This window comes from Podarcis gaigeae (assembly GCF_964106915.1).
Source record: "Podarcis gaigeae genome assembly, chromosome: 2".
In the NCBI taxonomy this organism is placed as follows: Eukaryota; Metazoa; Chordata; class Lepidosauria; order Squamata; family Lacertidae; genus Podarcis; species Podarcis gaigeae.
Genome location: NC_139679.1, coordinates 113,320,256 through 113,336,439, shown reverse-complemented (window position 1 = coordinate 113,336,439; position 16,184 = coordinate 113,320,256). Strand labels below are relative to the sequence as shown.

Below are 16,184 nucleotides of genomic sequence, written 5' to 3'. Positions count from 1 at the left end.
GAAATAGTACCTCAGGTTAAGAACTTTGCTTCAGGATGAGAATAGAAATCGTGCTACGGCGGCAGTGGGAGGCCCCATTAGCTAAAGTGGTGCTTCAGGTTAAGAACAGACCTCCAGGACGAATTAAGTACTTAACCCGAGGTACCACTGTATACCACAGTGGGTTTCCATGTTAAGATCAAATAAAGTACACTGCACCAGAATTGAGGTCAGTTTGGTTTCATTTAACCAAAAGCTTTCCCGCTTGCTGGCTGGCTGATCTGCTCGCTCAGCCTTTCGCCATAACGGTGACAAGTTGTACTGTAAGTAGATGATGTTGCGTTAAGGATATATTTCATTGGACTGGTCATGTTGTGTGGATGCCTGATGATCGTCTTCCAAAGCAACTACTCTATTCCGAACTTAAAAATGGAAAGCGTAATGCTGGTGGTCAACAAAAGAGGTTTAAAGACTGTCTCAAGGCAAATCTTTAAAAAATGTAGCATATACACTGACAAGTGGGGAACACTGGCCTGCGAGCGCTCCAGTTGGAGAACAGCCTTTACCAAAGGTGTCATGGGCTTTGAAGACACTCGAACTCAGGACGCAAGGGAGAAACGTGCTAAGAGGAAGGCACTCTTGGCAAATCCACACCGTGATCAGCTCCCACCCGGAAACCAATGTCCCCACTGTGGAAGGACATGTGGATCCAGAATTGGCCTCCACAGTCACTTATGGACTCGGCTACGAGTGATTGCCAAAAAAGAAAAGATTCATGATTCCATAACATTCTGCACTCCACCCCCAAACATTTAGCGAGGACAAATCAGCACCATACATTCTTATACCACTTTTAACAATTGTGGCTTCCCCCTGAAGAATTTTGGGAAGCGTAGTTCGTTAAGAGCGCCAATAGTTCTTAGGAGATACACACATACACCCTTAAAGAGCTACAATTCTCGAGAGTGGTTTAACAGTCAAATTCCTCTTCTTATGGACCTTTGAGGATTGTAGCTCTATGAAGAAATACATATGCTTTCTAGGAACTCCCAGCATCCTTAAACTACAGATCCCAGGGTTCTTTGGGAAATGTTTTTATATACAGTGGTATCTTGGGTTAAGTACTTAATTCGTTTCAGAGGTCCGTACTTAACGTGAAACTGTTCTTAACCTGAAGCACCACTTTAGCTAATGAGGCCTCCTGCTACTGCCACACTGCTGGAGCACAATTTCTGTTCTCATCCTGTAGCAAAGTTCTTAACCTGAAGGACTATTCCTGGGTTAGCGGAGTCTGTAACCTGAAGCCTATGTAACCTGAGGTACCACTGTATGCTGGAAGCAACCCAGAGAGGCTGGGGCAAGTTCAGTCTAGTACGGGGCAAAACCTTTTATGCTGTTTCTCTAGACCAGGCACCCCCAAACTTGGCCCTCCAGATGTTTTGGGACTACAACTCCCATCATCCCTAGCTAATAGGGCCAGTGGTCAGGGATGACTAGACCACTTAAGAGTTTGCTTGCTTTTAAGCATCATGATGCGCTTTAGCAATGCTTTTAAATAAAGAGCACGAAATAAAAGGGGTGAGAGGGACCTGAGAGAATGAAAGCAAAGAGAGTAAAAAGTGAAGCTGCCCCAACTCTGGCACTAAGCCAGAAGAGAAGGAAGAAGTGATGAAACCTGTTATTGTTTAGTTGTGTCCGACTCTTTGTGACCCCATGGACCAGAGCACGCCAGGCACTCCTGTCTTCCACTGCTTCCCGCAGTTTGGTCAAACTCATGCTGGTAGCTTCGAGAACACCGTCCAACCATCTCATCCTCTGTCATCCCCTTCTCCTTGTGCCTTCCATCTTTCCCAACATCAGGGTCTTTTCCAGGGAGTCTTCTCTTCTCATGAGGTGGCCAAAGTGCTGGAGCCTCAGCTACAGGATCTGTCCTTCCAGTGAGCACTCAGGGCTGACAGAATGGATCGGTTTGTTCTTCTTGCAGTCCATGGGACTCTCAAGAGTCTCCTCCAGCACCATAATTCAAAAGCATCAATTCTTTGGCAATTAGCCTTCTTTATGGTCCAGCTCTCACTTCCATACATCACTACTGGGAAAACCATAGCTTTGACTATACGGACCTTTGTTGGCAAGGTGATGTCTCTACGTCTATAAAATAGACGTCTTGCCTTTTCACTCCTGTTTTCGGCAGGCGGGGAAACCACAGCAGGAATAAAATTGGTCTGAGCCACACCTTTCCCGGGAGCAGCCAATCCACGGAGAGCGGATCCGCCCTCGAATGAAAGGAGGAGGGATTCAGAGCTTCTCGCAAACACACGTCTTCCCTCCCACCAAGCAGTTTTAAGGAAAGCGATGCCCTTTAAAACCCCTCGTGTGGAAAGAGGCCCATTGCAAGAAAATAAATGGCACCCAAACGAGAGCAGACTCGGGACTTGCCTGCAAAGCCACAGTTTCACCTTTCACTCCCCTCCCCCCCCCGCGCGCGCAACGTTAGCTGCTCCACCTGCGTTGATCCGTGGGCACTCGGCGCGCCTTCTCATTCATGCGCGCTCCGCTCATTCATGGATTGTTGCCCCAAGCACGCCACGCCCCCCCCCCCCCCCGCGCGCAGGGAAAGGCGTGGCTTCGGCCGCCACTATTTATCGGTCGCCTGGAGCAGCTTTAGAACTTCCCTTTCGCGCGGGTGCTTCCTCCGCATCCACAGTTTCGCCATCATCTCTGGACGCTGGCCGGTCTCTGCTCTCTCTTCCCCACCTAAAGAAGTACCGGAATTGGCAGCACGCAGCGTTTTGGGAGGTAACCTCCTCCTTTCTTATCTTGCTGCGTAAAAAAGCTGGCTGCTGTTTTGAGCTGGCATCTTAGGGAAATTGCTGTGCTTTAAAACTAGCTCCACTTATTATTCTTGTTGTTGTTATTCTTATTATGCTTGCGCAACCTAGTCTTCCTCCTAACTGAATAAGGGGAGCACGGGAAGCTTGCGAGGAAAGAGCTAAAGAGCCTTTTTTAAAAAGCGGAGCTACCTTTGCAGCCTCCTTGCCCCCTCCCTCAACGTCAGAGGGTCCAGTTTCCTGTCTAGTACACTGGAATCCTGAATCTTCTATGAAGCTGCCCAGCTTTACGGACCCTTTGTGAATAAACCTGAACAGTCAATAGGCTATGTTTAGTTCAGTTGCAGAGCCACAGTGGGTTTATTTTGTATTCTGTTTTTACCTTCTGCTTGCTTTCTCCCCCCCCCCCAAAAAAAAACCTTTTATTCCTAAGGAAAGTTCCTTCGTGTGACTGCTGATGTATGTATGTCTGCCAGCCTCAGGGTTACAGAATCTCCACCTACCTAGACACTTGGCATTCAGGCTACTGGGAGTTTAGGATCGCAGTTTGTAGTGACCACACACTCTATTGAGGTCTGGGAGAGTCTCTGAGATATTGATGGACACTGGCTCAATCCCTTTTTTAAAAGGACCTGCTTTAGTGTGTTCCAGTTTTAAATATACAGTGGTACCTCGGGTTAAGTACTTAATTCGTTCTGGAGGTCCGTTCTTAACCTGAAACTGTTCTTAACCTGAAGCACCACTTTAGCTAATGGGGCCTCCAGCTGCCACCGCGCGATTTCTGTTCTCATCCTGAGGTAAAGTTCTTAACCCAAAGAACTTTGGGTTCTTCTGGGTTTATTTCTGGGTTAGTGGAGTCTGTAACCTGAAGCGTATGTAACCTGAAGCATATGTAACCCAAGGTACCACTGTGTGTGTGTGTATATCTACACACACACACACACACACACACACACACAGTGGTACCTCGGGTTACATAAGCTTCAGGTTACATTCACTTCAGGTTAAGAACGGACGAATTAAGTACTTAACCTGAGGTACCACTGTATATATGTGTGTGTGTGTGTGTGTGTGTGTTAAGACCCCCTCGCTGAAGAAAGTTGCAAAAATTAAGTATCACCCCTTAAAATGAGACTCCCTACAAAGCCCTGCTTTGATCTATTTATCTGTCTAAATTGAGGACTCAGTTACAACTCCCACAATCCCTGTCAATTGGCCATGCTACCTGGGATTGATGGGGCAGGTGGGCACTGTGTTGGCTATGCTTGATGTAAATGGATATTCGGGAAAACATTTCATTTTCTTGAAATACCCTTTCCTTCCTCCTCCTCCAACAACCCCTCATTTTCTCACCCGCTCACCCTCAGGCTGAGTGAGTGGCTGTTGAGAACATGTGAAGAGTGTTAGAGGCCAGAAGAGGAGTTCATCTCCGTGTGGACGGTGATTTGCTGAAGCTGTCAGACAACTGATGGACCAGTTGTCTAGGTGCAAGTTTCTTTAGTGTGGAGGTACATGAAAGGTACATGAAACTCGAAGAGACGCAGGTGGCGCTGTGGGTTAAACCACAGAGCCTAGGACTTTCCGATCAGAAGGTCGGCGGTTCGAATCCCAGCGACGGGGTGAGCTCCTGTTGCTCGGTCCCAGCTCCTGCCAGCCTAGCAGTTCAAAAACACGTTAAAGTGCAAGTAGATAAATATGTACCGCTCCAGCGGGATGGTAAACGGCGTTTCCGTGCGCTGCTCTGGTTCACCAGAAGCGGCTTAGTCATGCTGGCCACATGACCCGGAAGCTGTACGCCGGCTCCCTCGACCAATAAAACGAGATGAGCACCGCAACCCCAGAGTCAGCCACGACTGGACCTAATGGTCAAGGGTCCCATTAAAGGTGAGATTATATCGTGTGAAATTTAAGTGCTCTGGTAAAGAGGTGCTCTGTTGAGTATTCTGTTAGAGAGCTTTGCTATAAAGTGAGGTTTTCAGGTCTTGGTTTATATATTTGAGCAGGGTTTATATACTAATAGTGAGATATAAGAAAGGGCACAGCTACTATGTGTTAGAATTCCTGCTCCATGATTGCAGTCATGGGATTTTTGTCTATCACATGACGATATGTGTTTTGACTCCACAGAGTAGGAAGTGACGGAGACAGGATGTTTGTGTTACTGTGTTCCGTGAAGTGGGACTATTGCCCTTTGTTCTTTTTCTCTTTGCTGTCTGATGCTAGAGAGAGAGGGAGCCATGTTGCAGTGCTCCGTGTGTGTTTATATGTAAATAAAGTAGATTAGCCAAAATGCTGAGTTACTGAGGTCTGATACGCAAGCTGCGAAGACTCTGCGGATCCCTAAGTATGCCGGTGTCTGTTGCCATCGGTCGCTGTGATGTTTGGGCTGAAGAAAGCTTTTGAAGCTCCCAAACGATGAACCAGGAGGGAGAGAACATGCCAGTTGGGCATGTGTCTCTACCAGGGTCCTACTCGAGTGTAGGCTGAACTCCTGACACTATTTCCCTCTCTTTTCCTGCAGTTCCAGGAAGAGAACCACCATGGCTGCTGAGAACCTCAGGAAGAGGTTTCAGGAGGAGGTGACGTGCTGCATTTGCCTCGACTTCTTCACCAATCCTGTCACCTTAGAGTGCGAGCACAGCTTCTGCTCCGCCTGCATTGCCCAGTGCCGGGGGGAATCTTCTGCCAATGCCCTCTGCCCTCTGTGTAAAAGGGCCATCCGGGCAACAAAGTCCAAGCCGAACAAGCAGCTGGGCAACTTTGCCGAGATAGCCAAGCAGCTGAGAGATCAGGAGAGGGAGGAGGCTGAAGGGAGGCGGTTCTGCGGGAGACACGGGGAGCCCCTGAAACTCTTCTGCAAGGATGACCAAGTCCCCATCTGTGTGGTGTGTGACTGGTCCAAGGAGCACAAAGGACATGAAGTGGTTCCCAAGGAGGAGGCGGCCCAAGAGTACAGGGTAGGTTAAGGTTACCAGATTTTTTAAAATGAATCCGGGGATCCTTTTTTCCCAGAACTTATTTACACTGTTGAATTTATCTTAAATCTGCCCACGTTTTCAAATAAACACAATTTTCCTCCATATATTCAGTAAACATTTCCCAATCTTCTTTAAACGTATGCTCTTCTTGTTCTCTTATTCTATATGTTAGGTCTGCAGGTTGCACATAATCCATCAGCTTACGTTGTCATTCTTCTTTAGTTGGGACTTCGCTCGATTTCCATTTTTCGGCTAACTAAACACGAGGCCGCAGGAGTGGCATACATAAATAACCCTTTTTGACACCTGGGAATTTCCATCTGAATTATCCCCAACCCAAAGGACTCTGTTTGTTTTTGGAAAAGCACTTTTAAACATTTTTTTTCAATTCCTTATGGAACAATAGTGACTTTTTTTCAAACCTGCTCTAACGCGATTTCTCGCCCTCCTCTCCAGGATCACGTCTGCAGCTTGCTGGAAGTGATGAGGAAGCAGAGAGAAGAGATACTGGTGCATATATTGAATACAGAAAAGGAAAGCCAAGACCTGCTTGTACGTGTCTCTTTTCACCAGGAGCTTGTGGCGCTATTATTTTGAGCACCACGTGCCACCAAGAGTTGTCTAGTGTATCCTGAGCTCTCAGAAAGCCTCCTGAAGATGCTCTGACTTCCTAGAATGCCCTAGAAAGCTATTGTGCCTTGGGAGCATAGCTGAATGTTGTGGTTCCCTAAAGGTGGCTCATGCACCACAATGTGATCCATAAATGGATTTTTTTTGGGGGGGTGAGGGGGCAGGAGGGAAGACAGACAATGAATACCACCCTGATCTCTTGGAAGAAAGCATGGAAAATGTTGTAATTAAAGTAAATACAGTGGTACCTCTGGTTGCGAACAGGATCCATTCCTGAGGCCCTTTCGCAACATGAAAAGCCCGCAACCTGAAGCGCTGTATCTGCGCAGGTGCGCAGCGTGATTTGGTGCTTGTGTGCATGCGCAAAGTGCGATTTAGCACTTCTGCGCATGGGCGAGTGGCGAAATCCAGAAGTAAGCCTTTCCGGTACTTCCGGGTCGCTGCGGGACGCAACCTGAAAAAACGTATCACGAAACAAACGTAACATGAGGTATGACTGTAGATGTCTGATTTTGCTTTATATTTTTATTATTACCTTCATACCCCAGGTTTCCTCCAAGGAAACTAAGGGTGGCATATTTACCATAGCTGCCAACCGTCCCTTATTTAGCAGGAAACTCCCTTATCCCAGTGCCGTGTCCCGCTGCTGTCCCTTATTGATGATGTCCCTTAAATTTTCTGGGTTTCATGTTCGCCCGGCTCGGGAGGGAAGCAGTGGCTTGGGGTCCTCCACCGCGAGAGAGAGATCGTGCTTGCGCCGTCGTCCTGGTGCAAGGAGTTCCATCGGCCCTTCCTGAGGGAGAGGGGGGTGAGGGAGACAGACTCTTGCACATGCCGCCCCGGAGGCGGCAGCAGTGGTGGCAGCTGAGGAGGCGGCCTGAGGGAGGAGGAAGAGGAGGGGATGGGGAGGAACGCAGAAGGGCAGTACGTTTCTGAGCACAATTCGAAGTGTTGGTGTTGACCTTTAAAGCCCTAAACGGCCTCGGCCCAGTATACCTGAAGGAGCGTCTCCATCCCCATCGTTCTGCCCGGACGCTAAGGTCCAGCGCTGAGGGCCTTCTGGCGGTTCCCTCATTGCAAGAAGCAAAGCTACAGGGAACTAGGCAGAGGGCCTTCTCGGTTGTGGCGCCTGCCCTGTGGAACGCCCTCCCATCAGATGTCAAAGCGATAAACAACTACCTGACATTTAGAAGACATCTTAAGGCAGCCCTGTTCAGGGAAGTTTTTAATGTGTGACATATTAGTGTATTTTTGGTATTTGTGGAAGCTGCCCAGAGTGGCTGGGGAAACCCAGCCAGATGGGTGGGGTACAAATAATAAATAATAATTATTATTATATTCAGCGGCCGCCACAGCGCCGCAACCACCTCATGCCGGATTGACAGCATCTGTCAATCCTACCAATGTATGTAACTCTTTACAATAGCAAAATCCCTTATTTTGGCTGCTGGTCCCTTATTTTCAAATCTGTAAGTTGACAGCTATGCATATTTGCATTTCTCCCCCCCCCTCCCCATTTTATCCTTACAACAGCCTTGTGAGGTAGGCTAGGCTGAGAGACAGTGGCTGGCCCAAGGGCAGCCAGTGAGCATTATGGCTGGGTGGGGTGGGTGGGATTTGAACCCTGGTCCCTCAGGTCCCCTAGTCGAGCTCTCTAACCACCACACCACACCGGCTCTCCTCTCTCTTCACCTGCTGCAGAAACGGATAGAATCCGAGCGGGAGAAAATGACAGTGGGGGTCAAGCAGCTGTACCACATTATCAAAAAGCAACTGGGCTTCATTGTGGCACAGATGGAGTGGGCCAAAAAGGAGATTATGACGAAGAGGGACGAGCAAATGGCCAAACTCTCCCAGGACCTCTCCTCTCTGGGCAGCAGCATCCAAGAGATGGAGCAGACATCTCGGCTGCCTGTGAGTGACTTCCTACAGGTAAGATGGCTGGCTGCATTTTCCCTGTACAGTCGTACCTCAGAAGTCGAACAGAATCTGTTCCGGAAGTCTGTTCGACTTCCAAAGCGTCTGACTTCCAAAGCACGGCTTCTGAACGGCTGCAGGAACCTCCTGCAGCCAATCGGAAGCCCTGTTTGACGTTCGACTTCCAAAAGAACGTTTGAAAGCTGGAACACTCACTTCCGGTTTTTGATCGTTTGGGAGCCAGAACGTTCAACTCCCAAGGCGCTCGGGAGCCGAAGCACGATTATAGTGTTGTACAGTGGTACATCAGGTTACATATGCTTCAGGTTACAGACTCCGCTAACCCAGAAATAGTGCTTCAGGTTAAGAACTTTGCTTCAGGATGAGAACAGAAATCAGGCTCCGGCGGCGCGGCAGCAGTAGGAGGCCCCATTAGCTAAAGTGGTGATTCAGGTTAAGAACAGTTTCAGGTTAAGTACGTACCTCCGGAACGAATTAAGTACTTAACCTGAGTTACCACTGTATACAGAATAAAGCTGGGGGAAGAAGTAGTCGTGGGGGGGGGGATGGGAGAGAAGATTGCCCCCCCCTTTTAACCTTTTCCAACTCAACAATATCCTTTTTGAGTTGAGGTGACCAGAACTTTATACAGGACTCCAAATGCAGTCGCACCACACATTTGTATAAGGCATGGGTAGGCAAACTAAGACCCGGGGGCCGGATCCTGCCCAATCGCCTTCTTAATTGGGCTCGTGGATGTTCTGGGAATCAGAGCGTTTCTACATGAGTAGAATGTATCCTTCTATTTAAAATGCATCTCTGGGTTATCTGTGGGGCATAGGAATTCGTTCATTCCCCCCCCCCCTTCAAAATAAAATCTGGTTCCCCACAAGGTCTGAGGGACAGTGGACCAGCTCCCTGCTGAAAAAGTTTACTGGCCCCTGGTATAAGGGCATGCATCAGGATATTGGCAGCTTTTGTTTTCTTTCCCAGCGATCCTTAGCTAGAAATTTTAAACCCCCAATGTATCCTTACCCCAGGGGGCATTCAGGTTCTGTGGGGGGTCTCCTTAGCAGCCTGCGGCAGGGCACTCAGTTCCCTCTTCTCCCTCTCCCCCCTCTAGGACGTTGCAGGCACCTTGCAAAGGTAAGTGGGTCCCGTTCGTTCTGTTTCACATTCGATTTACCTTGAATGGCTTTGCACAATAGGGGAAGTTGCTGCTGCAGCGCCGTTTAACCTGTTCCTTCCCCAGTTATATTTGTACCTGGCTCAGCTCTTCCAAAGGACCAGCCAGCTTTGCACAGGGAAGAAGGTGGTGGTGAAGGAATCTCCTCTTCCTTTTAATTTCACTTGCTGAAGGTCAATCGGCTTGTCCTTAAAGGGGCGGCACTTCCTGTGAGAGGTGGATGATCTGTTGGACTGTTCTTGGGATGGTGTGGGATGAACTTATTGGCAAAACCTATTTGGTGTTTCGCAACTTTCCGACTAGTTGCAGGACCTTAGCCAGACCTAGCAGAGTAAACGCAGGCCCCACGGAAGCAATTGGCGACTTGGCTGCAGACAGGATAGACGAAGCAGGAACCAGGAACTTGTAGTTAGGTGTTTATTATACACAGTGGACTATTTACAGGGACAGAACATGGATCTTTTGCTAGCTCTCTCTGACACGACTCACAACTCCTACACTGACACACAGAACTCTGAACCTCTGAACTCACACATTCCAGTTAGTAGGCCATTAATTATCACTCCCTTGAGAGAGCTTGACCAATCAGGGAGCTGTCTGCATGTCTATGTTATCACCAGGCAGACTTACTCCTTCAGATTGCCTTCTGGCTGTCTGCCAAACCTTAATTGACTCTGTGTGAGTAGCTGCACGTACACAGTTTCCCAACAGAACTTTAGATAGTCTTGAAGCCCAGTTGCTTATTATGGTGTCTTCTTCTCCACTAAGCAGCCCGCAAGGCATGAAGGGTGGAGTGTGACCTACAGTACAAAAATGACCCAAATTGTGCCAGTTTTCTGAGATGGGTTTATTGGTGTTCACCTTCCTTCCTTCCTTCCTTCCTTCCTTCCTTCCTTCCTTCCTTCCTTTTTCTGTCCATTTCTCTCTTTTCCTGCCACTGTGATTAATAATCTGTCCAGATAAAGGGATAATCATCATTATAGGCTCTTTTTCTCTTTCTCCAGGAGCAAGGAGGTCAAGTTTAAAAACGTAGCCGCTTTCCCTCCAAAACTAAAATGGAAAACTTGGGAGTTTTGGGACGTCACTGCCATTTTGCAGAAGTTCACAGAGAAATTCAAAGGTATTGGAAGGGTTTTGGGTGGGGAATCGGCTGCCAAGCAAGGGGGAAGGGTGGAATTGGTGTGGGAATGAGGCTTTGTGGGAGATTCTCTCAGATGAAGGGGAGCTCAGGCCACAGCGAGGAGGCCATTTTTTATTTCTTCCAGAAGCACAGCTTCCTGCATCTGGAAGTAACTGCTTCCTAGTGTATTGTTGCCTTGCAGCAGAGGAAGACAGAGAATGCCTAAGGCAGTTTGGATTCTTCTCTCCTGTCAGCCCCTCGATGAAAGAAAGAAGGCCCTGCATTGTCAGCTAGGAACCTGGAAATGGCAGAGTTATAAAGCCATAACACACACATATACCTTAACCCGACTCGAATTGAAGGTGACTGGATTTCATGGGCAAACCAGGATCCATCCTATAGACTTCTGGTATTGGAAGGCACCCAAAAGCTCTGTTCAGTTGACTATTTATTTATTCACTTAATTTCCTTTATGAATCGCTTCTCATAAAGTTTCCCAAAGCAATTTCACAAGATAAACATATACACACTGGCTTATCCACGCCTCCCCTTGTTCTGCTGCTTCCGTCACCCTCCTGGGGGGGAAACGACTCTTTAGTGCTCAATCGGAGCCAACAGGAATCTGGGTTTTCCCCAGATTGCCAAAATCTACTGGTACCACATTCCCGATAGGTGGTCCTGCAACCTTTGATTAAAAGCCCTCTTAACAAAAGGGGGGGGGGTGTCTATCGGTTACTGGTTTTTACACATGGGGTGGTTTTCTGTTCATTTGGAAGCACTCCTTTGATCTCACTCCCCCATTTTCTTCTACAGGCAATCTGATATCTGGATATTCACTGCGTAAAGGTAAATGTCAGGCAGCAAAAGGTGGTGTTGAGGTATCTCTCAATAGCTGACCACCTATTTCTTTGTTCACTCACTTTAAATCCAGGGTGGGAAACTGGATCGAGAAGTAGCCACAGAGTGTTTGTTGTGGGGGGGAGGAAGGGAAAGGAGAATGTGAGCCACTTTGAGACTCCTTCGGGTAGTGATAAAGCAGGGTATCAAATCCAAACTCTTCCTCTTCTTCTGCAGCGAAAGTGTCTCTGAACCCAGCCACGGCCCATCCTCGGCTCATCGTATCCGAGGACCTGAGAAGTTTGGCGCTGGCAGAAAGGTCGCAGACCCTTCCCCTCAGCACTGGCCGATTTGAGCGCTGGCCGTGCGCTCAGTGCCGGGAGTCCTTCAGCTCTGGCAGAAGCTACTGGGAAGTCGAAGTGAGGAACGAGGGCGCCTGGGCTCTGGGCATCTCAAAACCGCTTGTGGCGGTCAGGAAAGACGCACAGCCTTCCCCGGAAGCCGGTGTCTGGGCTATTGGGAGGTGGGAGGGTCAGTACAGGGCTGTTGTCCCACCACATTACCCTTTCCTGTATCCGAGCAGGGAGCCCCAAAGAATACGAGTGGCCCTGAATCTGGATGCTCAACAGGTGGCTTTTTTTGATGCTGAGGCGGCAAGCCTGCTCCACACTTTCTCCTTAGCTGAATCCTCGTCCGACACCTTCTGCCCCTTCTTTTGGATCTGGAAAAAATCCCATCTCCAACTCTGCCCGTGAGAAAGGAGAGCAGCCTCTGTTGTTGATCTATTTTCTGCTCCTTCCCTCCGGCTGCTCCCAATGCAAACTTAACAACAAACCTCCAAACCAAAAGGCTAGATATTCTTCAACACTCTAAGGTTCTGTTTACCGTTTTTCACAAAACAGAAGCTTGCCTCTCTTTGAAATCGGTGTAAATGCTTTTTAATGTTTGATTTTACCTTACAGAATGAGCAGCCTTGGAGGTTTCTTTAGAACCATGGAAGTTTTATATATATATTCTTAACACACAAATAAAAAGAATAAAGGATCGTTACTCTCAAGGTGGCCTGAGCTTTATTTGCTGTGGAAAGTCCAGGATCTGAAGCATCTGTTGCTGCTTTTCTGTGGCTAAATGTTTTTTACTTTAAAAGCTGTTTGACAGTGGAGCGGTCTCCCTTGGGAAATTTTGGGTTCTCCTTCCTTGGAGGTTTTTAAGCAGAGGTCAGATGACCTGTCTGTCCTGGATGCTTTAGCTGAGATTCCTGCAGTTCAAGGGGTTGGACTAGATGACCCTAGGAGATCTCTTCGAATTCAACAATTCTGTGGTTTTATTATTCCCTGGTGGGTAGATCCTTGGCGTATTTACATAAAATTGCAAAAAAAAGAAGTGAGTGTTGGAACTCTGAGCCACATCTGCAACTTGTTTTTGCATGCAAGCAATAATGGCGGTCGGACGCGGGTGGCACTGTGGGTTAAACCACAGAGCCTAGGACTTGCCAATCAGAAGGTTGGCGGTTCGAATCCCTGCGACGGGGCGAGCTCCCATTGCTCGGTCCCTGCCCCTGCCAACCCTAGCAGTTTGAAAGCATGTCAAAGTGCAAGTAGATAAACAGGTACCGCTCTGGCAGGAAGGTAAACAGTGTTTCCGTGCGCTGCTCTGGTTCGCCAGAAGCGCCTTAGTCATGCTGGCCACATGACCCGGAAGCTGTACGCTGGCTCCCTCAGCCAATAAAGCGAGATGAGCGCCGCAACCCCAGAGTCGGCCACGACTGGACCTAATGGTCAGGGGTCCCTTTACCTTTAATGATGGCTGTCAATGGCAACAAAGGACTCTTTGCAGTGAAGCTCCCCTATATTCTGAGTTCACTGTTTCTTCAGAAACGAAAGGTGAACAAATGTATCCAGTGTGGCAGTGCAGCACATTTAGAGCTGTGGAGGTAAGAGGATAAGCCACTGTGGCTAGAAGTCTCTGATAGCAATCCACCACCATAATTTTTTTCCCATTCATCTTTTTAAGCCATCCAGGTTAGTGACCAACACTGGGGAATGCCATACTTTAACCATGCACAGTACGAAGAAGTACCATATTTTTCCATGTATAAGACGTGGGATTTTTTTATTAAGAAATATTGTTAAAAATTTGGGGTTGTCTTATAGACGGGTAGTGCATAGGGGGGATGGGCGATTGTCATAGCTGTTTTCCTTTTTTTAAAGGGAAATTCCCTTATTCTGAATAGGATTCCTTGCAAGAAAAGGGAAAGGTTGACAGCTATGGCGATCGTTGGCACCTGCGAGTAGGAAATACACAGTGGTGATTGGGCGGGTGATTAGTGTATGCGCCAAGGGCTGTTGTTGCGGCAATTGGGCGGGCGATTTGTGGCTGCTGGCGGGCGATCGGGCAGATGATTGTTGACTTCTGTGAGGCGTGAGACTGGCAGCTGCGTTGAGGCAGGTGAGTGATTGCCGGCAATCCCCCCCCCAAAGGTGAACAACTCTGGGCAACCTTTCCTTTTTTAAAAAATAAATAAATTTTTTATTCATTTTTTCTTTTTCATTCATTACATACATCTCAAATTCTTTTTTCCAAGTGAATTTTTATTGTTTTCCTTCCATATTCTTTTCCAACAAATTGTAATAGCACCATACTGTACATTCCCTTTGACTCTGCCAAGTCGCGACCCCCCTCCCTCCCCACAACTGGTATATTTAAAACCTTTCCATCACGCACATCATTGGTACTATTATACATTGGAGGCATTGTGTCAATCCTGCTAGTGTCTTGACCTCTTTACAATTCTTCTTTAAATATTCAATAAATTTACTCCAGTTATTTTGGTATCTTTGATCTCCCTGGTCCCGGATCCTCCCTGACAGTTTGGCAAGTTCTGCATATTCTGTCAACTTCGCCTGCCACTCCTGAATAGTTGGTATATCTTGTACTTTCCATCTTAGGACCCAGAAGGGTCCTTGCGGCAGCTGTAGCATACATGAACAAATTTTGATCTTCTATTTTAATTTCTGTTCCTATTAAGCCTAATAGACACGCTTCTTTTGGGGAAAGTATATCTAAATATTTTTTTGAGTTCATTATAAATTGATTCCCAATTTTTTTTTACCTTATCGCAGGTCCACCACATACATCTCAAATTCTTAACATTTACTATGTATTCCTTCCCCCCCCCAGGCTCCCCCCAACACCCGCTTCTGGTTTGTTTCTCCTTTCACCCACTTTGCTACCTCCTAACAGAAAAAGTTACGAATAACATAACATCAGACCTAAAAACATAAAAGTAAAAGTAAAGACACTTTAATATTTCTCTATCTTCTACACATTTTCTAATACAAATAATCTGAATGTTTATTTAAATCCTGCCATCAAGTCTATCGACTTTCTTTGTTTCTGCAAGTACAGTGGTACCTCGGGTTAAGTACTTAATTCATTCCAGAGGTCCGTTCTTAACCTGAAACACCACTTTAGCTAATGGGGCCTTCTGCCGCCACACAATTTGTGTTCTCATCCCGAAGCAAAGTTCTTAACCCGAGGTGGTATTACTGGGTTAGCGGAGACCGTAACCTGAAGCGTATGTAACCTGAAGCGTATGTAACCCAAGGTACCACTGTATAATATAAATGGTTCCCATTCTTTTTCCGCCGGGTGACCTTTTTTTCAACAACTTTGGGGGCACCTGCGGATCTTTGCACCCCTGCGCCACATATGCTTATATATTGTTAATAATAAATTTTTATATGCCTGTTGTCTTTGTCCATGGAGTTTTCTTGGCAGGGATACACCTAAGCCCGTTCTGCCCCTTTCCGTGGCATCTTTATGACACTTTGGGGCTGCTTCCAGGTTTGGCGCCATGTGTGATTGTGCATCATTCGGAAATTGGTTGTTACCTGTGCTACATCTTCTGGTAGTGGATGTTCATAGTTTAACTGTGCTGTATGAAGAAATACTCTGACCTGGCCCTGTGAGTTAAACCACAGAGCCTAGGACTTGCCAATCAGAAGGTCAGCGGTTCGAATCCCTGCAACAGGGTGAGCTCCCGTTGCTCGGTCCCTGCTCCTGCCCACCTAGCAGTTCAAAAGCACGTCAAAGTGCAAGTAGATAAATAGGTACCACTCCGGCAGGAAGGTAAACGGCGTTTCTGTGCGCTGATCTGGTTCGCCAGAAGCGGCTTAGTCATGTTGACCACATGACCCGGAAGCTGTACACCAGTTCCCTCGGCCAGTAAAGCGAGATGAGCGCCACAACCCCAGGGTAGGCCACAACTGGACCTAATGGTCAGGGGTCCCTTTACCTTTAATCCTCTAATGTTCTGCTTCATTTGATCCCCATGAGTTCCAGTATTATTGTTTCCATTTATTAAATTTGTGTATCGCCCTTCATCCGAAGACCTCAAGGCGGCTCACAGCGTGTTCAACACGACTGATTTTGCACACACCTTTCATTTCCCCATCGCTCCCGCCTTTCTTTCTAACCTAAAATGGGCCAGATGTTGTCACTTCCCTCCTAGGGGGAGTTGTCCCAGCTCCATTATCATTTTGATTGCCCCAAACTATCCCTGTACCTTGAGCACAGAGCGCCCTATGTCAGGTGCTGTCACGTGTACGCATATATACAAACGAACACACAAACACGTGCACACAGCTCCCTGGGGACCGCAGCAGATCAGCTGGGCAGGGAGGGGATATAATGTACATCCCTCCCAA

The 16,184-nt window shown here is 47.6% G+C and overlaps 2 protein-coding genes across 4 annotated transcripts in view; one reads left to right on the top strand and one right to left on the bottom strand.

The window, feature by feature from the left end:
* The window catches only part of LOC310837988 (E3 ubiquitin-protein ligase TRIM11-like), a 1,016,249-nt gene that overhangs the window by 837,723 nt on the left and 162,342 nt on the right, over window positions 1-16,184 (bottom strand). The window lies entirely within an intron of this gene.
* On the top strand, window positions 2,470-12,490 carry LOC310837699 (zinc finger protein RFP-like). 3 transcript variants are annotated; one of them, XM_083724696.1, is made up of 8 exons: window positions 2,470-2,775; window positions 5,335-5,764; window positions 6,242-6,337; window positions 8,117-8,347; window positions 9,456-9,478; window positions 10,523-10,638; window positions 11,452-11,484; window positions 11,713-12,490. In XM_083724696.1, exons 2-8 carry the CDS (start codon window positions 5,348-5,350, stop codon window positions 12,228-12,230), a joined length of 1,434 nt encoding a protein of 477 aa, XP_083580822.1. In that variant the 5' UTR covers window positions 2,470-2,775; window positions 5,335-5,347; the 3' UTR covers window positions 12,231-12,490. The 3 variants fall into 3 exon arrangements, with proteins under 3 accessions (XP_083580822.1, XP_083580820.1, XP_083580821.1); XM_083724694.1 differs by having other exon boundaries at window positions 5,329-5,764; XM_083724695.1 differs by lacking the exon at window positions 2,470-2,775 and adding an exon at window positions 3,884-4,326 and having other exon boundaries at window positions 4,692-5,764.

Excerpts from the sequence above, each read along its gene's own strand:
- LOC310837699 (XM_083724696.1), top strand. The coding sequence starts at position 5,348 with ATGGCTGCTGAGAACCTCAGGAAGAGGTTTCAGGAGGAGGTGACGTGC. Across the intron at positions 5,765-6,241 it reads AGGCGGCCCAAGAGTACAGG|GATCACGTCTGCAGCTTGCT; the intron begins GTAGGTTAAGGT and ends CCTCCTCTCCAG. Across the intron at positions 9,479-10,522 it reads GTTGCAGGCACCTTGCAAAG|GAGCAAGGAGGTCAAGTTTA; the intron begins GTAAGTGGGTCC and ends CTCTTTCTCCAG.